The sequence below is a fragment of the Aulostomus chinensis genome, chromosome 20, assembly GCF_037954235.1.
Source record: "Aulostomus chinensis isolate RoL2024-O1b breed Wild chromosome 20, RoL_Achi_v1.0, whole genome shotgun sequence".
NCBI lineage: Eukaryota > Metazoa > Chordata > Actinopteri > Syngnathiformes > Aulostomidae > Aulostomus > Aulostomus chinensis.
The window spans coordinates 20,312,040-20,335,814 of NC_141339.1; the positions used below are offsets into that span (position 1 = coordinate 20,312,040).

The window sequence follows — 23,775 nt, forward strand, 5'->3', positions numbered from 1 at the left end:
TAACTATTAATTACTGCATTTAGAACTGCCCAAGACACACGAGAGGTCAGCGCCTTGTCAAAATAAAGGAAACAGAACATTAAACACAAACTTACGAGAAGTACAGGAACGGCACCACCTGCTCGGCTTTTAGTTTGAGTCGTCAACCTCGTTAGAGTACATGTACGAGTATGAAGTACCCGAGTACCCAGAAACCTTCAGTCTTGTTGTTTTTGTCTCAGCTGACATGGTTTGTTTGTCTGTTGGAGTGCTTGTATGCTAGGAGGATTAGCAACTAGAAGGCTAATGGAAATCTGAGTGACGACACAGAGGAGGATGTACATGTGACTGATAACTAATGTGTTATCAGGCACTCGTTTCCTGTTTACATGCTGATTGTGAATAATTTTATAGACCCTAATTTTTATAAACAAGAATAAACACTTGAAAAATGTCAGTAAGTCTGACGGAAACTGTACTATTGTGTGATTTATTTTGCCTGCACATGAATAATAAATATACTTTTAAAGGTGCTCTTTTCTCCAGTGTTTCTTCAAAGGACTGAATGGAGGCAGGCTGTTCTTGCCCCGCAAGTGGTAAACAACAACAACAACAACAACAGCAAAATGCTCCACAACCCCCCTTTTCTTCTAGAGTTGTTCACGACCAGAAATGCCCCCCCCCCCCCCCCCCGTGTGATGGGATCAGTGTCAGCAAAGTTCTCCTACTGCCCACTTTGCTCTCTGACCAAACACCATCCATCCATCGTCATCTTCCGCTTATTCCTTACTAGTAAGGGTCGCGGGGGGGCTGGAGCCTATCCCAGCATCTACGGGCGAGAGGCGGGGTTCACCCTGGACAGGTCACCAGTCCATCGCAGGGCCAACATACAGAGACGAACAACCATTCACACTCACATTCATACCTACGGTCAATTTAGAGTAACAATCAGCCTCGTCCCCAAATTGATGTCTTTGGACTGTGGGAGGAAGCCGGAGTACCAGAGAGAACCCACGCAGGCACGGGGAGAACATGGAGACTCACACAGAAAGATCCCGCGCCCGAGCTGGGACTCGAATCCGGAACCTTCTTGCTGTGAGGCCACAGTGCTGACCACTGCACCACCGTGCAGCCCTGACCAAACACTATAAACAGGAAATCAATTCTTCTTCACTATTATAAAACAAAAGCCTGCACAGGAAGTTGCGCCGAGCTTCAACGGGCTACCCCAGAGGGACAAAGTGTCAGCAACGTCGATGAGATATGAGAATCACCGTATCAAAGGTGCAGTCAGGAAGTCTGGACCACCAGAACACAGTTTTCCAGTAAAGTGGGAATATCCTCTAAACTTCTCTCTACACTTTAATTATCAGACGTTCAGGAATACTTCACGCGTCCGCCGTGAGGGACAGTCGGAAGGAGTCGCTCGCCTGCGCACACCTTCTTAAACTTGCTTCCCATCTTGCTTTTTAAAAAAAAAAAAAAAATTACAAATCATTGCAACGTTTGGGTGCTAAAACCTCAGACACCAACGTTGCTAAATATATCAGTCATAAAATATCGGCTGAGAAATGTTATTCAGTTAAATTGTGTACTTGCAAACTGTACTCTGCATCTTTGACTTAAACATCTTGTATTTTTTTGAACCTTTGCTTCTTTTTTAATATGAAAAACTGTCACAAAAAGACATTCCAATGAGACCGAACTGAGGAAAAATCACTTGTTTTCATTGAATGCCTGAGGGGGGGGGGGCTTTACAGGGTCACAATGTTGGGAAAAAAATAAATGAATCAGGATGTTCTGCACCTTACAGACTCCAAGTACTTCCAGACCTGATCAGTGGCTATCACACCTCCTCCTGAACCAGCTTTAACTTTCAGGAGGAGCCATCCTGAGCCAGCAGCAGCCGCGGCGGCGGGGTGAGGTAACACCGCCGGGGTTTATTTCACGTCCTCCCTGACAGACAGACAGCGAACACGAGGCGCTGGCATGTTGAGGTTCATCAAGAGATAAAAGACCACAAGAATTTCAAACATCAAGTTTTCTCTCTCTCTCCTCCTCCTCCTCTTTCTCTCCACGCTCCCACAGCCTTGAGCTCCAAACTACCGTCGGCGGACGTCTGGATACGCGGATCGTTGATAAAAACGCGCACATTTTTTCCTGTGACAGAGAAGAGAATTCATGTGGGATGGGATACAGTAAAAGCTTGACGTAGCTTGCCCATCTGAAGAAGCCAGCCAGCAGGCTCTAAATATGGGCTGGAGAAAGGGAGGGAGAGAGGGAGGGAGGGAGGGGGCTGCAAGCAAATAAGCATAAAAAATAAATAAATAAAAGGGCAGTCACCCTTCCTGATCACATTTCCTCCTTAGCGACACGGCGGCTGCGGTGATCCCGGTCCTCCTGGCGGGGACCTGGGAGGGTTCGTCGCAGCAGCAGCAGCAGCAGCAGCAGCAGCCTGTGGTGGTGGTGGTGGAGGTGGTGGTGGTGAATCGCCTCTTTGGTGCACGAAGCGAAAAAATGGGTTCTGCGCTCCTCTCTGGACGGCTGGCCAGTCGGAACAACTTCAAACATTCAGCGCGACACGGCGAGCAGAGAAATCCGGCTTCTAACTTACGGTTCACACCGTCATACTTCCTCCTACCGGCCCCGGAACCGTCGAGCGAATGTGCGGTGGGGAAAAAGCAATGGGGGAAGCCAGCCGGACTGGTGCGATGGCAGAGCTCCGTAAACTGGGAGAGCTGGGGAGGAGTGGAGGACGGTCGGTGGCGCTGCCTGCGAGATGTGTGTCTGTGTGTGTGTCTGTGTGTGTGAGCTCTTCCTGGTTGGGCTTTCACCGATTTGCAAGAAAACTTAATCTGAACCGATCGCCACACACGGGTCCGGCCTCACTAGCGTCCTCCAATGACGCTGCTTGTTGTGAAGAACGATAAGAAACTAAAATATTTGCTCAATCTGAGGTCCTGAAACACCATGAGCCATGGACGTGACCCCCCCCCCCCAACACGCACACAAACACACACACACACACTCACCCTGTCATTTACACCAATCCAGCACAAAAGGGTTAAAGCCAGTCTGAGGAAGAGGATTCAACACCACATCAACAGGGTCCCATGTGGTGCCAGAGATAAGGCTGTTTTTATTTTTAAAAGCTTCCCATTTAACCAACTTCTAATGAGTTCAGGGGGATGGAGGGGAAACGCAGGCGTAACTCATTTAAAGCCGAATCAATACGCTTCTAAATTAGAGGGCCACTTCGCAGGCCTCCGACCAGACCTGCAGCCCCATTCCTTGCACCCAACAGGAACCACTCAACGTGCTTAATGGAATCCTCCATGTCTCCACTATGCAATTACATCAGTGTGACATCAATAAACGTACATATCACCGGCAGCCGAGAGTTGGTAATGGCGTTTCTGCTTAAACGTTGGAAACGTGTGAAATGGAAACAGGAAATGCAAAGTTGGGTGTGTTTCTACCAATTGGTTTTTGAAGCAAATTAAAAAAAAAAAAAAAAAAGTAACACCGCCACAAGAGGGCGGTGTAGCTGACAGGGGTAGAGCAGAATTGTTTTATCGGTCACGATGGATCTGAAAGTACCAGCAAGTCTTGGCCTAGTGGCCACCGCCGCCGCCCTGGAGATGATTGTGAAGGTCTGTGGAGAGAAGAGAGGCCGAGACAGCTGGTCAGTCACGTGACTGAGAGAGTTGCTACGTCGGCGCTTAATCAACATCAGGTCTCAGAGTTGGAACGTTCACTCTTCCAAAACCGCCACAAGCAGCCGTAAAAGCTTTGTTTGTTTTTTGGTAAAAGCAAGAGTTTCTTTTTTAAATTTTTGACGTTCCATCAACCTTTTACAACACGATACTTCCAAATAGGCGTCAGACTCAAGCAGAAATAAACTGGATGGGAGACTGCTGGGTAAGTGGTGTGAAATAAAAGGTCATTATTGCGGCTGGTTGGTTTAGTTTGATCTTAAAAAAAAAAAAAAAGAAGCGGACAAGCAAAAGAGCGTGGTTCCTCCCGCTGGCTCTGGTGGGGAACCAGCTGGAGCCCAACAGGGTGACGGATGAATGTCAGAAACACGCTGGACTCCGACGATGAACAAACGACAAATTCTACTTGAAGACGGAGCCTTCAGGTCCACATTAAAAATCCAACATTGGTCTGATATCGAACTCAAGAGCTGGACGTAAAACCCTGAAACCGCAGCTGTCTGACACCAGAGGACCAGAGGACGAGCGTCCGCAGCTGGCAGGGGTCTCCCCCGATTAAAGTCATACATTTTTAACAAACAAAATACCTTCTGTACCTGAGTATTTATACAGAAAACGTATTCCTACAGGATATGATGACTCACTGTAGCACCCCTGGTCAGTGCACACCTGCTGTATGAATCTCCTTTCAATTTAACGTCTGTTATAAAGCATTAAACATTCATTTAAATAATCAGAGAGGAATAATTCGACCTTTTACTTACTATGCATTGTTTTTTTTACTTGCAGGTGAATAATAGTTCAAGAATATGAAAGAGTACTTCCACAGATTTTTACCCGTCTAAATTTTCTCATTTGCAACACTGAATGAGGGCTGTTTGTAGCCCTGATGACAACAAGTCCCAGGGAGAAACAACCGCGGCAAAGCCGGGGAGGTTTTGGCGACGGAAACATGGAGAAGCGTTGGGTTTTGGAGGCCTGTGGGCACCTTACCTGCACGCAGCTACGGGTGAAACCCGTGATAATGACAGGCCGTTCAGCACGGCGACTCCCCGCAGACTGACGGGGCTCAAACCGCCGGCCTCATCAGACTGAAGGATCTGACGAGGTCCAGAGAGAGGCGCTGACACGGTAATAAGGCCGGCGCTGATGTGTCCGATATAAAGCATGACTTTTTTAGAGTAAGAGGAGGAAGGCGGCGTCTCCTGGGGACGGACGGGTCCTGGGTGCCGCTGCCACGGCCTCCTCCCACACTAATGAAGACATGCTTTATGTCCCAATCCCACTTAGTGCACCTTATCAAAAAGCTTTAACCATAAATTTATGCTCCAGACTCCTCCGATTCACATGCCGACAGCTGAGAGTGTTTAGCTCTGACCAGATAAGCCACTGCAGCTCAATGCCAGAAGGACTCAATTACTCTCTGACAACACCTGAACTCAACAGACGCATTTTTCAGGGAAACCGTCTCACTGGAAAAGCCGTACGACGGCACACCAACAAGTAACACCGGGCTCCTCCTTTTGTTAAAAGTTGGTTTTGACCGCTTCCAGTTGGGAATGCGCCATACTGGAGTGGCCTGACGATGTTGTGCAACTGACAGAAGTCACGTAGAAACAAGTTTACATCCAATTTAAACCACTTTTTGTGTCATGATCTGATTCTATATTCTGATACCGCAGCTCTTCTTTTTTTTTTAAATCATGAAAGTTAGATTAATTCTTGCTGGCCTCATGTTTACAGCATCAGATGATAACAAACCACAGGGTGCTTCTTATTGTGGAAGCAAAAACATACACACACACACACACACACACACACTAAATTAAAATGCGTTAAGAGTTACTTTATTAGAACTGCGTGTCAATGAGGTGTCTCGTGTTGGGCTGTGGCAGGTTTACAGTGATGATTCCAATCTCATAAATTGTATATTCTTTAATATTTTTTTTTAAAAGAAAAAAAAGACCAACATCTGCCGTGACGTGCCGATTATTACTGTCCACTCCTACTTTCAGTTGTCATAGCAAACATGTTTAATTCCACCTGTCCTGTCACCCCCCCCGGCGCTACCTACTGCTCTTACATTCAGGTTTTGTTAGAATGTTGGAAAAAAAGAAACCTCAACGAATCAACGGCCCCGTCGATGAAAGCCGCCACTTCGCTGCCTCGTCCAAAAACACCCCCCCCCCCCGCCCATGTTCTGAAAAGGTGATGAAGCCAGAGAAGCTGAAAATCTGTAGCTCGTTAGCGGAGTTATTACAATTTCAAGCCTTTCTGTGACTGCGCTGACAAATAATCAATACCTCTGCTCTTTCCTGTAGCCAATCAGGACTATTGTTAAATTCACCACCAAACACATCTTCTCTTATATTTTCTCTCTTTTTTCCAGACGTAAAACTCCTCCAACGACGTGTTGAACGCTGGACACGCTGATACTCGCCACAGCTTTGCCAAAAAAAAAAAAAAAAAAAATCAATTTACAGTCACAACTCTCACCACTCGACCTCGCTAACTCCTCTCTTTAACACAGAAAACCACCTAAAATCCCGCTGCTCTTCCATCGGCAGAGTTTGTTCCACCGTGACGACATCAGGCAGACCAGAGCAATCATCCGGCGCCGGTCGGCTCGGCTTTTGCAACACAACACCTCCTCATATCAGACAATGCTTTCACTTCCCCGGTGTTAAGATCACAATTAAAATAAAGTCTGACATTTAACCAACAATGTGACCTTTAACCAGAAACTCATCAGACAGTACTCCCCTATGGTGATTTTATGCAAATTTGTTTTTTTTAATATGCACTGGTTTTTGGTGTCTTTAATGGATTTGTAGGGTTCTCATGCACACGGAACCAAAGGCAGACTTTCACTATTTCCTATTTAGTCTACAGTTTTCTGCGATGCAACGGTCTCTTCCACGCCCACATCTCAGGTCATGAAATCAGGCAGATTTTCACTAAAATCTGTGCAAAGGAGCACCAGAATAATCTGGACGGTTCCCTTAAAAGTTAGCTGGCCGACTCTGGATTCTGGAGGACAGCGGTTGCTCTGTAATCCCAGTATCCAGGGTTGGTGCGGGGAGCTGTGCGGCTGCTCGCGATATCCCACAGTCCATCTCCTAGCAACAGTTTCACAGTCTACAACGTATGAACACTGACGGAAGACGAACACCTCTCAGTGTAACCCAGGACGGGTGGACACCATAAATCAACACCTCAATTAAAACTGAACATTACCCATATGAAGGATTTATTTCAACTAACCTGGGATTAGTTAAACTGATAAGTATATGTTGACTTTGTGAATTATTTAATCCGAGCAATGAAACGTTGTTTGTCACTGTGAAGTAACTGTATTTTTTAGTTGTTTTTTTTTTTAAATAACACTTTTATTACTGCACTTCTTATTTCTAACTTTTTTTTTTTCATCCACACAAGACTCTTTAAATACCTGAATGATGATTCGAACACAAATGAAGCAATAAGAAATTAATTAAAAAAAAAAAAAAAAAAAAGCCTCTACAGATACGAAATGTGCCACGAATCCAAAATCAATTCTAACAGCCTTCATTCCACCGGCGATGTCAGCATTAAAGTAGAATGTTGGCAGGAATCCACTGATAATTGCCTTTACAGCAGAGGTTCAGTTATTAGTCCAGCATGGCGACTTACGGAGGGGTCTATGAGCGAGTCATTAAAACACTTGTATATTAGCGTTTATGACATTTACGATAGTTCAGTGAGGTGAGGTGTGGTCCTGCTGAATCCAAGACAAAAACCTGCTGAAGAGGGGAGTCTGCCAGCGATGAATGTTCAACTACAGTAACCTGGCGTGTCAACGAGTGGCCTGGCACGTGTGGGTATTTCTCTCGCTAAGAATTACCTCATGGCAGCCCTGGAAAAAAAAAAAACCCAAAAAAACCAAAAACAAAAACGGACTCTGCAGAAAAGGGAAAGAGGTCATTTATGACGGAGTGAAGATTTACTTTTAGAAGAAGTTGCCTGCTAGTTGACAGTGTGTAATGAATGAACGCAGCATCTTTTATATGCCCCCCCTTCCTGCTCTCGCTGAGGTTTCTTCTATTTTTCTCCTGTTAAAAAGGTTTTTTTTGTGTAGTTTTTCTCACTAGAAAGGTCTACGGAGAGAATGTACCCTACCCTGCTCCGTTGCTAAAAGCCCCATGAACAAAATTGTGATTCGTATGGAGCCCTGGAGTGGCCACGGTGATGAAATATATATTTTGTGGCCAAAGAAAGAGAGAGAGAGAGAGAGAGAGAGAGAGAGAGAGAGAGAGAGAGAGGCCACAATTACACCTCGTTTCCCTCAATTTTATTTGATTGAAACCACAAGCAATAACTTGTTTCCACAAATTACTCAAAACCTGGGAAGAAGGTGTGTGTGTGTGTGTGTGTGTGTGTGTGGTTTGGTTTTTTTTGTAATTTGTGGCCTCAAAATACATCAACTGAGTCAATAAAAGTTAAATTGCAGCCAGAAATTAATTAAATTCATAAGTTACATCGCGTGCCCTAAAAAAAAAAAAAAAAAAGAACTAAAAAAACAACTACATTCTTTAGGGACGAGTTGCATTACATGATGATAAATAATTACGCTGAGGGGAAAAGTTAGACAACAAGTTAAACCTTGACTTAATTACATTTAGGGAAAAAGTTATATCTCAGGCCCTGGAAATAATCAAGTGAGGGGAATAATGACAGAATTAGTTAAATCTTGTAGCCTTTGTTCAATAAAACTGAGGGGGAACTTTAATTTTTGGCCTATAATTTTCTATTTTTTTCTCTGAACGGCCCCTCCAGGGCACCGAAGGTACGACTGGACATGAAATGAGTAAGCAGAAGGATATTTAAAAGTAGAAACAACAAGCTTCACTCCAGGGGATATATTTCCAAGCTCTCACTGGTTACTTGTCGGATCAGTATCTCCAATGAACCACAGATGATGAGCTTCTGAAATACGTGTGGTGGTTCTGGTCTCTGGCCGTTTAAAAAGAAACAAAGCCTGGTTGTAGTCGGATCATAACTGCAACTGTCAGACCCCACCAGAGCACTTTCATGTCAACCACTGAGGCCTCAAATGATATATTATTAATAATAAATCAATAGTTCTGGAAGAAGAAAAGTTTAGTCTGAAGTTCCAAAAAAAAGAAAGAAAGAAAAGAAACTTGTACAGCAGAACTTTTGATTATCTCACATTTTTCCATTTAATGTTTCTGATCTTTTATAGAATTATGGCGTTCACTTGTAGGGCAAAATCTCCCTTTCATGTGTCAGTTCTTTATCTTAACAGGTGCTTCGTGTTCGTTTGCTACGCAGCAGGCACCAGTCCATCCTGTCACCACGGCAACGCTCAACCACCCTATAGAAGTCAAACTACTGTTTTTTTCCTGCTTGCAGCCGCAATCTCATAGATGAGCTTCCCAGGTGAGGGTTGGAACCTGAACCCACCAGAGAACTGAGGGCTTCACCATCAAGCTCAGCTCCTTCAACACAATGGACCCATATGGTGCCCGCATGACTGCTGATGCCTCATCCATCTACGCTGCCCTGGCCGCCCCGCTCAACAAGTGCACCGCTGAAACCAGAAACGCTCGTTCCTGGCACTTTTGTGCCGCGGCGCTGAGCTCACGCACTTCAAACACCAGAGGCGAAAACTTGTCATTTCTGAGCTGGAGCTAATAAAGCTAACAGAAGTGACAGCAAAGCAGAGGAAGAGCTGTGACTGGAGTGGAGAAGTGACGGTGTGGGCGGCTGTAGACCGCATGGCCGCAGTGTCAGGTTACGTACCTGGGGAAATGCGCTGGGATATTTGGATACACTTAGAAAAACCGTCGCCTAATACCTCAGTTCAATCATAAATCAACTCCCTCCACAGTTTAAACAGGCAGGTACACGGCCTTGCATTTCCTGGTTTGTTCCGGTGGAGGTGAGCACTCCAACTCTCTCATGATAAGTTGCCGAGTGGTTCAAATACACGCACAAGGACCTGACCTTTGACACCACTGAGATGTCGTGAAATGGAACAGTATTGAGGTCCAATAAAGACTCACGTGATCTGGACTAAAACGAAAAGATTCTCCTGGGATTAAACAGTTCTACAAACAGGAAATTGACTCAGTAACTTCTTCTTCACGGCCTGATGGAGATTCGTACTTGTGGGGGGGGGGGGTATTCCAGCTTTATATACACCCAGGTTTCACCTCAATCTGGATTTATTAGCGTTCGCACTCAGTCAGTACTTTCGCCGGCGTAGCAGTGCATCATTTGCTGAAGATCATTAACGGGCAACTCAAGCCCGGGGAGTTTGATCTGTGATGTCATGATGGCATCATCCCTTATGAGCTCATTCGCTTCGTGACCTAATTGGCCAAATGAGTTGTCGCTTAATTGGTTTGGCATTTGTGAACAACGGGGGTGCTGGGAAGAAAGAAGAAGAAGAAAAAAAAAAAAAGGGGGTTACCTGAACTGACAGGGTCCCTCAAAAGATATGAAACGGTTCCGCCTCAGGCAGGGCTGCGAAAAAGTGGGGTCAGAGGGCACAAATTGACCCGGCGTAGCGTTCAGTTTGGCCCCCAAGATGTAATAAATTGACAACAATAATAATGTAATAAAAAAATGGACGTTTTATGTCTGTGAGGTAAATTTAAAGACATGGGTATTGGTAAGAATTCATTCCGTTTTAATGGTCTGATCAGGCGGTAGAGAAGGAAGAGCAAAGTGAAGAGACAAAGACAGAAAGAAGTAGCGATGGACGGACGAAAGGCATGGCAACGACACAGGTGCTGCCTCTGGCCTCCAGCTCACCCTTCAGCTGGAGGTTTTGGACCTCCGAGGGAAAAACAACGACAACAACAAAAAAGTTCGAGGCCTAAGGGGTCCAACAGCTGCACCCCAGGTTGGGAAGCCTCTAAATCCACCTTTACGTGGCCACTGAAGGCCCAACGAATCAGATGCAGGAAGCAAATAGCACGCTGGAGAAATAGCGGACATAGGTGCAGTAAAGTTTGGAGCCCCCCCCCCCCCCCCAACACAATTAAAACACACACACACACACACACACACACACACGGTGACATCCAGGTGAACAAACCTCGCATCCACGCAGTCAGTCCCAGCATTCGTGAGCTCCGGGGCCAGCGTGTCCCTATCCCTGACCTTGTTTCTGCCGACTCCGCGGACAGAGCACTATTATCGCTTTGCCATTGCACTTTAGCGGCTGCTGCTGCTGCTGCGTGTGGTGGCTGAGAATGTGGCGGGGGGAGGTGTGTGTGTGTGTGTGTGTGTGTGTGTGTGGGGGGGGGGGGGGGGGGGGCTACGATAACACACATTGCACGGCCAGTCCTACGGGAGGACGAGAGTACCACTCCCTGGGAATCTCCTTCATCACCACGGCTAATGTCTGTGCCTCTGCAACGTCCTCCAGGCTTCCAGGAAAATGCATTTTTAAAAAAGCTGCTTATAAAAAGCTGAGAGAGACAGAGCGAGAGAGAGAGAGCGCGGAGCTACTTACCGTAATGTTCTCCGAGACAGGCGGTTCAATGGTGTGACACCTTGTTTTCCAAATGGCTCGATAGGTAAAGGGAAAAAAAAAAAGGCAAGTCGTCCGACTGGTTGCAGCTCAACTACAGGAAATAAGCACGCGGATGTCGCCGATGTTTCGCTACTCCACTCGAGGGAACCCCTCAGAAATATCGACGGGAGGAGAGAGAGAGAAGCAGAGACGGAGCAAACAACTCTCTTCCCCGCAAGAAGAAGAAGAAGAAGAAGATCCAACACTCCTCTCTGAGGCGAGCGGTTTGGCTTTTTTTTTTATCCCATCCACTCTCTTCCTCCGACAGCGACACGACTGCGAACCTCGGGAGCCGGAGATACAGAAGCCCGCACACACGTCGCTTATATCCGCCACTTGGTATTAAGACTGCACGCAGCTTTCAGTTTGCGCACCAGTCTCGGCTACTGCACAACAACATGACTGACACACTCCGGGTGGGTTGAGCCTCCTCCTGGCGCACAAAGTGCAAAATGATAATAATAATAATAATAATAATAATAATAATAACTACATTTTGAAAAATTAAAATAATACACCCAAAACAAAAAAGAACAACAAATCTTCAGCAAAAGTCACTCTAAAATTGCATACTTTTTTTTCCAAGTAGTATTTTACATAACAACCATCCCACTTCTGGCTCAGAAGCATGTGATGGCAACATGGTGAGCGTTTTAAAGGGGTATCCACGCGTAACTGCAGGCAGGGGTTCAATTCATCGCCCCCCCCCCCCCCCCCCAACTTTCTTGGAGGGATGCGCCCGTGTGGTGAGAGGACACAGGGGCTGCGTGTCAGGCAGACTTGGAAACACCTGAGAGCAGGGTGCAGCAGGGTGGTGGGGGGTTCAGGCCAGCAGCAACTCCCTGTTGCTTGTAAAGGAGCTCCCTGCCAAAGGTTTGCACTCAGCTTCAACCCCGGTGATATTTACAGTAAACTTGCACCTTGCAGTATTTTTCCATGTGGTGAAGCCGTACCCCCAAAGGGATGGAGGCATAAATGTCTGGACATTGACAAGAGGTGGACTCCGACTGGTTCTACACCAGCTTTGCAGGAGTGGAGAGAAGAGACAAAGACAGAAAACTGTAGTACTAGTGCAAATGCCCATCCATCCACCTTCTACCACTTATTACTGTAAACGGTCACAAGGGGGTGGAGCCTATCCCAGCAGCCTTCAGGCGAGAGGCGGGATCCACCCTGGACGGGTCACCAGTCCATCACGGGGCCAACACATAGAGACAGACAACCATTGGCTCTCTCAGCCACGCCTACGGTCAATTTAGAGTCTGGGTTAACCTGGTCCCCTCTTGATGTCTTTGGACTGTGGGAGGAAGCTGGAGTACCAGAGAGAACCCATGCAGGAACAGGGAGAACATGGAGACTCCACACAGAAAGACCCCGTGCTCCAGCCGGGGCTGGAACCTTCTTGCTGTGAGGTAAAAGTGCTAACCACTGCACCACCGTGCACCCACCATTAAATACCATGATTAGTATTTCACTTTGATGATTTATCTTGTGTCAGGCAGGCGTTTGCTGCAATATTCTTGTTAGTCGCTCTTGGCGGTGGTAGAGGGGCGTACTGGTTTCACATGCAGCAACCTGCCGCCTCCAGTCATTTTGATAAAAGGTTGGCTGTTTCAGTAAAGACGACAAGCAGTTGTTGCCCTCATGAACCCGTACGGATTTTGCTCTGCCACGTGGTTCATTCACCCCCTGAACTTCAGGCGGTAGCTGCCAGGTGTTAACCAGTCAAACCAGCTGGGATCACCCTTGAGAGACACCGAGGAGCTGATAACGCCAGGATCTGGATACCTGTAATAGCTGTTCAACTCAGGGCTGGCCTCCCTGTAGACTTACGGGGGATTGGACTAAAGCTATGTCCTGAAGCACCTGCCTGTCATTGCACCTGCCTGTCAGTAATTGCACCTGCCTTAGGAATGCTTTTCTTTCTTGGTAAACGCCCCTGCTGCTGGGCGGTTGACTGGTGACAGTGGATGGCAGCGACGGCGACTGGAATGAATGCTCGTGCCACCTTTTTTTTTTTTTGCGTCAATGCGCTTGAAAGAATTTAATCTTGTAGTTATTGTAGACTTTAACACACAGAGGGGGCTCAGTGTTACAGGGGGTCCCTGTTGCCCATCGCCCCTGAGGACTGTTTCTGGTTACAAATTGAAGTTTTATACAAATATTCATAGAATAAAGAAGCTAAGCTGGACACAGATGGACATATATGTGCATCTGTGGTAAGACATAAGTATGAGAAATATACTGCCTTTGTCTCATATATGTATTGTATGAAGGCACAGTGCTGTTTTCCATGTTCTTGCACTTGCATGTATTAACACCACTGACCACTTTGCCAGCAGATATGAGGAGAAACCAGATTTCATAGAGCGCTGCAGGGGCGACGTGTTTATGTAAGCCAACCTGGACGTGAGCATCGTCATGCGTTCCAGTGCGAATATTTCATTAAATATTTGGCATTTTATCAGACACAGAACTCACTGCAGGTACAAACTGAATTACTGCTGCTGCTAAACACTCATGCAGGCATTTTCCAGCAATGGGGAGTAGGTCAGTTATTCAGTCAGCTCCTGAGACCTTTCCAGTGGTGCCCAGGCACTGGGTCTGCCAATAATTTGGTAATCATTTAAACCAGACATTCCCAAACTTTGGAATGCCAAGACCCAATTTAAAATCGGAAAATCTTTGGCCAACCTAAACCTTTAATCGCATCATAACATTCTCAAGGCTTGGAGGAATTCGCTCCATTTTGATTTTTTTTTTTACATGACAGCACAGCTTGAATGATATCAGACCATCTTTTCCCAGCGCTCTCCGAACTCACACTTTTAAATCCACACAAGCTTCTTTTTGTTTTTGTGATGATTTGCTTGTTGAGGCTCATTATCCATAAACAGCTTGGCTTTCACTGGATAGCCTCTTCTGCTTTGGAACCGTTTTCTTGCCGGAGCAGATGATAATTTAAATCAATGAAAATTGCAAATGAAAAAAAACTCTATTTTTGTTGTTGTTGTTGTTGTTGTTTGTTAATATGCAGTACCTTCGAAGACCACCAGGGGACTGCAGCCCACACCATCAGATTGAAACATTTTTTTCTTACGAAGTTTGTAGCCCAACCAGGAAGGTAAAGATGTACTGAAGTAAACCTCTAAATCTAAATGGCTTTTGCGAAAGATCATCTTTAAATCGGATTGAATTATTGTGCAAATTCAACTTTTTTCACATTTGGAGATTAAAAGTATGTTGTCGTGGAATTGTAATGTTTGAGCAGTGAAAGTCTGCGACCACGAATGCGTGCGTTTTCTCCCTCACGCTCCTCTGTGTGGAATTCACAAATGAACCACAAATGGTTTCCCAGTTTTGTTTCACACTTTTAATTAACTCCAAGAGGAAGTTCAACTTGAGTGTCAAACACATTTAGTTTTGATTAACTAGCAATTAAATTATTCCATAATATAATTCTTAGCAACCAAATTACAAATGGGTTTGACATTCCGCGTATTATTCTCTTGATAAAACGCAATCACAAGCGTTGTAATTGATACATTTGCAAACATCAGGTTTATTGAGTTTTCATCATCACAAGGTCCACAGGGAGGAATTCATATGTGTCATTAATATTTATCTCCAATGTGATAACAAATGCAATTTTAAACAGCCCTTAGTAATAAAATAATTTTCATTTGAAAAGTGTAACTGCTGGATATAAGACGTCTCCTACTTAACTTAAACCCTCATTCTACGTGTTTGTGCACTTTCAAGTTTTATGAAGATCATTTTCCAAGCCAAAGCACTCGTACAAATGCCTGGAAGATTTCAATAAAGCAATAAGCAAGCACATTGTGATTTGTACACGCTGAAACTCTTCACTGCACAGTGAAGCTCAAACATTCAACGTAAGGAGCAAGAAGAAGACATATTTCTGCACAGGAGACCTCTAAAACTCTAAATACTTGATTTTTTTCCCCTTAAGTTTAGCTCTCTTTCTTGTGCTGCTTTTGCAATATTCCTTGTTGAACCAAAGCAGACATCTATACAGTGCGAATCTAAAAAGGTGAAATATAGTTTATAGTCGGGGTTTTCCGCAAAAGCTGACAATTAAATGTGTGTGCAAGGGTTGGGGAAATCCCACCAGAATTCAGCTTATTAGACTGAAACCACACTGAGTTTTGTTTTAGGTCAGGACTGCAAGTAAGTTGAGTGGATACAACTTTATCTACAAAGCCAATTCACAAATTTGCTTCAGGGAGGTTTACAATCACACCATCTTAGATTCTTGAGGAGCCCAAACCCCCCCCCCCCACACACACACACACACACACATACACACACACACACACACACCCGCCGCCGCTGCTGCTACACTCAGATACAGAAAGCTGTTGAACAAGGAGGAATGTTCTCGGAGCAACAGAAGTGGAAGACAGTGCCCTCAGAATGAATACACCACACAATGTGTAAGTGAAAGCAAAATCTTATGAGTTTCCCAGGCTGCCACCTAACATAAAAGCCTGTGTTTATCACAGAACTGACATTAGAGCCGCTGCTATGAACTCTTCGTTTGTGTCGAATGAACACTGTTATCAGAGGAATACATGTAATAGTTAGAGCTTTTAAAAAAAAGGAAAATAAATTAGTCAAATAGTGTAATCATAACTGCAAGACCCAGCAGGTTGAACGCTTAGAAAACAAGTATCATTTGAAGTGATTCTTATGATTTGTAACTAAATGAGTGATTATCACATAGGCAGACATTTGCTCGTGAACTATTTCCAGTACATCTTAGTCCACGACCATGCTCATCAGTTTCTCTGCTTAAGGTAGGAATTGATGTGCACATTTTGGCACAGTTTTTCTGGGTGAAATCTCACTCCACATTGATTTCCTAGCGGAGGAGAGCGGTCCCAGGGTGGCTGATGATGCAGCACAGAGACACCTGAGTGGACAAGAAAATCACCCGTGGCACATAAAAAAAAAAACCTCATCATCATCTTAAAAGCAATAAACTACCTTACGGCTGATGAACGAATGTAACTTCCATTTGGTCTTTGACTGATAATTATTATTAGATGTTTAAAAAAGAAAAAAGGACTACAACTTCCTAAGCTGTCCGGCTCATTACGCAACATTCAGTTTACCCATTTACTGCCAATGTAGAGCTTATCTTTAATTACTTGCACACACACAAACACACACACACACACACAGTGCGCAGTCCACACACAGTGGGATTCACAATTAAGCTGAATCAGGATGCAGGCGGGCTGTGGAAGGTCTGCTAACTAGACGATGCACCAGCAGAGGAAAAGAGACAAGCTGGGACATGAACTACAGGGTCCAGGAGAATCTGTCCCAGTATGACTCTGTTTGTCCAACTCAAACACACACACTCACACACACTCACACACACACAGGCTTGGGCCCAAACAATAATCCTAATCCTAACCAAATGATGTTCAACCTTAACCAGGACCTTGGAAATTACATTTTACAACATTAGGGCCAGTCTGTGGTCCCCATAAGGACTAGGGGGTCCTGAAAAGAGTGGTATTTCTCTGGTAAGAAAACCAGGTACACATATGTATGTATTTGTCACTTACAGTATGAGGTACTTACGAAGACTTTTTTTTTTTTACCACTCCTTCTTGTGTTTTTACTGTCCTTGTCATGATTTTACTGATATTTGTGTGCTTTATTGTCAATTTTAAGCATTCCTTTATGTGTTTGTCTGTTTACACTCTCTATTTTGGAGGTTCAGAGGACTGTCTTTTAACAAATGCCCTGTTGTTGGGTGAGCCAAGGGGTCATAACCCTGACCCTAACCTCACAAACAGACCCAAAAATCAGCATTTAACCAACTGGAAACCCTGCTTTTGTCACCAATTAACTGGTGAAAAAGTTGAGCTGAAGCTGCATTTCGGGAGAGTCTAGCTGCTGTGTCGTGATGTATTTCCAAGGGAAACTGGACAGAAAGGCAGGAAATAACGTTGTGTGGAATTTGATTGGGAGGCTGAGAAGCAAACCAACACAGAGCATGTCATAGCAATACACGTTCCCATACATAAACGCGCTCACGGAGCCTACTAGCAGTCAACATCTCACATCAGAGGCTGGTGGATCAGCTAAACTTATTGCTCTCGTTATAACAGCAGAGCCACTGTATATTGCAATAAGTCTACTAAGCCAACATTATTTTTACAGCAGCCTAAAGGTAATTACTTTTGAAGTAACCATAGATGAGGACCCCGACCCTGACAGGAAAGCAGTATCCGTCTGAGAGGGACACAGGGAGATGAGGCCCATGTTGTGCTCCGTGTAGCTGCTGAACCAGTCCTCTGCTGAAGCCCTTGTGCATAATCTAGAGCTGTTACAGATCCCACTTTACTCACCATGAATAAATTTGAGCCAGCAGGCCTGTAACCACAGCATTTTGGGGAAAGAAAATATGGTTTGAGGCAGCCAAGGACAAACTGGTGTATCATTTTTGCTAGCTAGCTAATGAATGTATCTAAGCCTTTAGACATACAGGCTCCTTGAATTTAAGATTGAGAGATGGATGAATGTCACGGTGTTATTGGTGGAAAGTGGTTGGTGCATGCTGATGCAAGTGCGTCAGCCTCTGTTTTGACATGTGATCGACAAAAAAAAAAAAGTTTTGAGTTTTGATTTAGAAATGCAAAGCGCTGGATTTGTTTGCCTCCATGCCAGCTGTAGAACAAAGGATTGATATTTTCCTGTTGTCCATCTGTTCCGTTCTTGCTAATATCTAAAAAAAAAAAAGAAAAAACCCTGAGGAAGGTGTTTGAAAATTCAAATTTGGCTCACATGTCCACTGGGACTCAAGGATGAACTGAAGAAATTTTGGTGGTCAAAGGTCAAAGGTCACTGTCGTTACACATAAATACAATATCTCAGGAACCCCTCAAGGCAATTTCTTAAATTTGCCACCAACAGCCACTGGGAATCATGAAAGAACTGAAAAAAGTTGGTGGTCAAAGGTCAAAGGTCACTCTCGCAGACACACATCTTGGAAATGTACAATGCAATGTAGTACTTCTTGGTTTGTTTTTGTTTTGTTAGGTATACTGTATATTGTTCAGGTAATCAATGTGGCCAAGTATCTGAACTGAAAGGGATATTTTTTGAGGCATTTCTCATTTCAGCTCAACTTTAACTCCTCTTTGAGTCCCTTAAACAAGCTTTAATCACAGCCCCCCCCACCTCCCACGCACACGCATGCACACGCACACGCACACACACACACACACACACACACACACACGCACACACTGCCCTTGCTTTATGACTTATATGAATGCTATATAATATGGAATATAGTTGGGTTTTCATCTGAATCTCATCACAGTACTGAGCTCTTCCTTCAATGGAAGATCATCACTCAATTGTGTGGTTTAATGGTTATTCCTGGAAACAGAGCACATGAGGTCAAAGGCACAATTATCAACTCTTTTAAAGTTTAAGCCACAGCTGAAAATTCCGGTAATAGTTAAACAGGAGGTAAATTATCACGTAAATACTGTATAGCTTTCTCAAGGTGAGAGCATTCTTGCCTCTCCAGAGAGGGGTTATTGGCCTTTGGTATATGTTCACTCACAAATGAGTACAAATAGAAGAGACATTGCGAAAGACTTTACGTTTTCTGATGAGTCGCTGCAGTGCAAAGATATAACATACTAATTAATGAGCAACATGATTAAACTGAGGCATAGAACAACGTTTATAAATGTATTCTTGCAGGAGTTGCACTTGCGGATGTCAGCAAGTGGAAAAACATGTCACTGCTTTGAACCAGACACAGCGTTGGTCTCAAGATGAAGCTTTGAAAAGCTCAGAGGTAAAATTTTAATGACTCCCAGCCTTCAATGTTTCCAGCATCCTCTTGTTTTCCTGTCTTTATAATGAGCACAGCCAATCAGCAAGGTAGTTTCATGCCACCTCCGACAACTTGAGACCAAGGGTCACTGATGCTGCAAAGTGGGGGACGGACGAGACGCTTCCTTTCATATCAGCTCCATCCACCACAGTGGGATCTTGCTCTTTCAATCATGGATCATTTTTACATAAACCTCATGGGCATGAGAGTCTTCATTTCCATCATCGGGCTTGTGGGTAATGTATTTCTAATCGTTTCTATCATTCATACCAGGTTGACTGCTGTGAAATCATTTGAATTGTTCCTTCTGGGACTGGCTACAGCCAACGTGGAGGAAATCATCATTGTGAACGTCTATGACATCATGATCCTCCGGACTTCCTACACCAGCACGAACACCTGGTTGTGTCGCTGGCTGAAGTTCCTGACAGCGTGGGGTGAAATTTCCAGCATCCTCTTTACAGTCCTCATTAGCATCTTCCGCTATCAGAAGCTAAGAGATGCTAAGAAAAGGGTCAGTCTTCCCATCTACATGGACAGCATCAGGGTGGCCTGGATGGTGAGCGGGGTTTGTGTGATGGTCTCTATTACACTGGGCATCCCTATTTTTGTCATAAACCTGCAAGGCTCCAGCGTGAACTTGACTGTGAACCACACGGGCTGCCCACCGGATTTCTTTCCGTGCAGTAAAGAGCACTGTCCAATACTTAACCGTGCATACAAATATCTGTTCCTTATGCTCTGCAACATGCTGCCTCTGATCATCGTCACAGTCACCAGCTGCCTCATCGTCATGGTGCTGCTGAGCCAGAGGAGCACGGTGACTCCAGTCACAAGCGTATGCAGCCATTTTGGCAGAAAGAACAAACGTCCGAGGCTTCAACGGAGTACATTAGCAGTTATGGCTGCCATGGCCTTGTTCCAGGTTGACTGGACTCTCTATCTGATCTTCCAGCTGAGTTTCAACCCCACCGAGTATCCTTTTTGGGCTGACGTGGAATTCTTCATCTCAACATCCTACACATCCATCAGTCCGTATGTGTACGGGATCGGGAACAACCTGTTCTCTGTAAATAACTTTATAAAGAAGTGTTGAAAAGTTTTTCTTCAAGCCAGATTGTTAGAGATTGAGATGTGCCCTAGTTTTAGATGAAATTTTGTTATATAATAATTTTAGAAATCAGATATTTGCTGTATTTTGCTTTTTTCGCCATCTGGGAGGAGCCCAGAGTAGAGCCGCTTCTCATCCACATCGAGAGAAGCCAGATGAGAAGCGGCTCGGGCATCTGGTGAGGATGCCTCCCAGACCCCTCCCCGGTGGGGTGTTCAGGGCACGTCCAAATGGTAGGAGACCTCAGGGAAGACCCAGGCCAGCCGAGAGCTGGCACGGGAACACCTCTGGATACCCCGTGAGGAGCTGGACGAAGTAGCTGGGGAGAGGGAAGTCTGGGTCTCTCTGCTTAGGCTGCTGCCCCCGCGACCCGACCCCGAATAAGCGGAAGAAAATGGGTGGACTGCTTTCAAAAAATTGTATGTCATGAACTGAAAAGCACATTGCTGTCAGTAGACCTTGTGTTTCAGGGCTGTGAGTGGACAGTTCCACGCGCAATCTTAATTTCTTTGCTTAACAGACTGTAATTGTTGATCATAATTCAAGTCTGCAATTTATGCATTAAGATTTTAAGAGTAATTTGTATACCCCCATAATTCATACTGCCAGTTGGTTTTGTTTTTAACGCATTACCAAAAAAGTCTTATTTGTTTTTTTTCTGAATAACAGAAGTGCTTATTGTCTGTCTTTGGGGCTGAGAAACTGAAAGCTGCTCACTTACAGCCCAGCAGCAGGAAATAGAATATTGCAGTGTAACCCAAAATAAACAGTAAAGACACAAGAAGTCTCTGACTCACTCGGATAAAAACTAACTCACACAGCGCCTTGTGTTTGAGTATCCCCACGGACATTAAACTCTTTAGTGTTCATCTTCATCAAACATGAGTTGTACTCACAGAACAACAAGAGTCCTGCGATGTGACTCTGCATGAGCTGAGACTGTTGACCCCCATAGCCGGAATATTAAATAATGTGAACAAAAGGCTTGAGGTTTAGACGCGACTCCACGGCAGGATGAGGCTTTTACAGTACATGACAACTACGGTTCCTGCTGGGAACGTTGCAGGTCAAATAAAATATGAAGCGCGACTGAGTCTGATTGTTGACGCATTTTGTTTTTCCGAGAGTGCACATGAAAAACTAGACCATCCAGCTCCTGCACTACCACATTTTACTTTATTTGCATAAAACCGCATAAAAATCCAGTTGATTCAATAGTAACAGATGTGACATGGAGGGTCAAACCGCAGTTGAAACAATCACTAGACAACAACCCCCCCCCCCCCCAAAAAAAACAAGTCAGTAAGAGATCCAGGGACTCCAAATGAGAACCAGATATTAGTACTAAATGGGAAGAACAGGACATATCGCTTTCTTTTTACTGCCTGCATGGATTGTTCATTTACTTCTTTAATAACTTCCATGTCAAATCACCGATATATCAAAACTCAGGACCAGATAGTAACAGACTAGACAAGATCGCTGGGATATACCGTTTATGCTTGCATTTCTTTGCTTCCTGTAGTTCACATTAATATTTCAATACAGGATGTTGTTGTTTTTTTGTTGTTTTTTAGTATATTGACAAGTTATCTTCTCAATAGCTTCATGTGACCTAAGGACTCCAAATTAGTACCAGATATTCGCACTTGGACTGGAGGAGTGGGAAGCGCCTCTGTTTATTGCCTTTTACAACCCTCCCGTATATCACATGAATATTTTAGTGCTAAAATCATTGTTGTTACATTGACAGCAAAAATTCATTATTTTCATTTTTCAACAGCTTCCATGTCATGTGACCTAGAGACACCCCCCCCCCCCCAAAAAAAAATAGCTCAGTATATTTCAGAGCGGAAAGTGGGGAGGTTGTAAAAGCCTGAGGTATGAGAGTGTCTGATATACTGACTGCAGCCTGGCAGCATTGTACGTGCTTGGTCATTGTTTGTCTCTGCGTTGACATCTTAATTTGGGCCTTTCATGCAATCCCGCCAAAATATAAACCCCTGCTAAACTATCAGTCTACAGCCTCAAAGCAATCCTTTATTTAGTGCAGTACGATGATAAACTGCTGTGGTTTTCGGTGGTAATTTTTGTTTGACAGTCACGACAGGTCTCACAGAGTGTGTGCAGAAGCCATCATCTCTTGCTGCCTCTGCTGGGTTTTCCTACGGCTGTTCGCAGTCGGGTGCGACGTAATGTATGTTCATGTGAGAAAATCCCAAATTATAACAGCAATAAATAGTTCTCACGCTGAGCTCTTTGTATCTTTTTTCCCCCTTTACATGTTATTCTTTACTGTTGTGTCGTTTCTTGTTTCATTCATGTTTCTATTGTATCTTTTCTAGGCCTGTTGAGGTTTGAACTTTGCTGAGCTGAAACGCTTCCTTTCTAATCAACCATTCACGTGTACACTGATAAAATATGACACTGCAGGTGATGTTCGTTGTGTCAGAAGTTTTCAGTTTCCTGTTACTGGTGCAGACGGTGTAAAAGAAGAGGAAGAGCCTCTCTGATATCATCCATCCCCTTGTGAACTCGACTGTTTTAAAGCCTCGTGTTTTCTACTTTGACTGTAACCGTCTTCTTTTGTTTTGTTTTCTTTCAACCAGAAATTATTATATTTGAAGTAAAAGCCTCTTTTATCATCCATTTGACACAAGATGAGACCATAACGTCACCAATAAAGGATTTAAACTGGGGTTTGAGACCATCAATTCATTAGGAAGTATTCACTTGTGTCATAAGTCAAGGGAGAAGAAATCAGTAGAGCTACCCCTGCTGGCCATCAGAAGAACTGCAGGTTCGACTCACTTCCTCGTCGGTTACACATGCTCCGTCCACTTATTTTCTACAGTTGAAGGTTGCTGGTGGAGCTGAAAAAATGGTCATTGCAACTATTGCAGTTTTAAAGTGGTATTAGGGGAAGTATCACTCACATTGTTCCTCTGCATAGATTAATGGTGTGTTTTCTTTTACTGCAATAAGCCTGTGAGCAAATTAAGAGCAACACAAACTCCAAAAGGTCTCAAACATGGATGAGCACACGTGTGCTAATCTTGCACTTCCCAGTTTTTAAAAAGGCTTCTGCTGGCTGTCACGCTGCGTTCTGACTTCATCTTGTTTCTTTATTTGTTCAGTCCACATTTTCAATGTGACGCTTTCTGTTTTTAGTGAATTAGGGAACAAAACCCATCCGTGTGTACACTACCCACCTGAGACTCGAGGAGAATTTGTTGCACTCCTGCCTGTCAGTGGCGAGGAGGACGAGGACAAACAGCCGTAGTAACCCTACAGCAAGAAGATTCACTTTACCGCAGCTCAAAAAGTACAAGTTGGCAAAGAGAGTTATCACTGGAACAAAAAGAATAACGCAGAATATGAAACACGACAAACCCGTCACTTTTGTGGCTCTGCCTGCATATTTATATATCAGTTATTGCACAGTTAGAAATACAACACGTGACACGAAGGCCACACATATTTTTGAGTA

General features: G+C 44.4%; 2 protein-coding genes across 5 annotated transcripts in view; one reads left to right on the top strand and one right to left on the bottom strand.

Moving 5' to 3' along the window:
• Window positions 1–11,690, bottom strand: part of LOC147243203 (bromo adjacent homology domain-containing 1 protein) — a 27,259-nt gene extending 15,569 nt beyond the window's left edge. Inside the window, exon 1 of one of the 3 annotated variants that reach the window (XM_086189044.1) lies at window positions 11,221–11,690. Coding sequence is in view for 1 of the 3 variants with exons in the window: in XM_086189043.1 (XP_086045169.1) it covers window positions 10,801–10,828 (28 nt within the window). In the remaining 2 variants the exon portion in view is untranslated. Of the gene's footprint in view, window positions 1–2,322; window positions 2,803–10,800; window positions 10,906–11,220 lie in introns of those variants that run through there. The other 2 variants (XM_086189043.1, XM_086189045.1) reach the window with 2 other exon arrangements.
• ora6 (olfactory receptor class A related 6) lies at window positions 11,051–22,883 on the top strand. Of its 2 annotated transcripts, none has more exons than XM_086189046.1 (2): window positions 11,051–12,692; window positions 19,039–22,883. In XM_086189046.1, exon 2 carries the CDS (start codon window positions 19,266–19,268, stop codon window positions 20,268–20,270), a length of 1,005 nt encoding a protein of 334 aa, XP_086045172.1. In that variant the 5' UTR covers window positions 11,051–12,692; window positions 19,039–19,265; the 3' UTR covers window positions 20,271–22,883. The 2 variants fall into 2 exon arrangements, with proteins under 2 accessions (XP_086045172.1, XP_086045173.1); XM_086189047.1 differs by having other exon boundaries at window positions 19,448–22,883.
• Window positions 22,884–23,775: the final 892 nt, after the last annotated feature.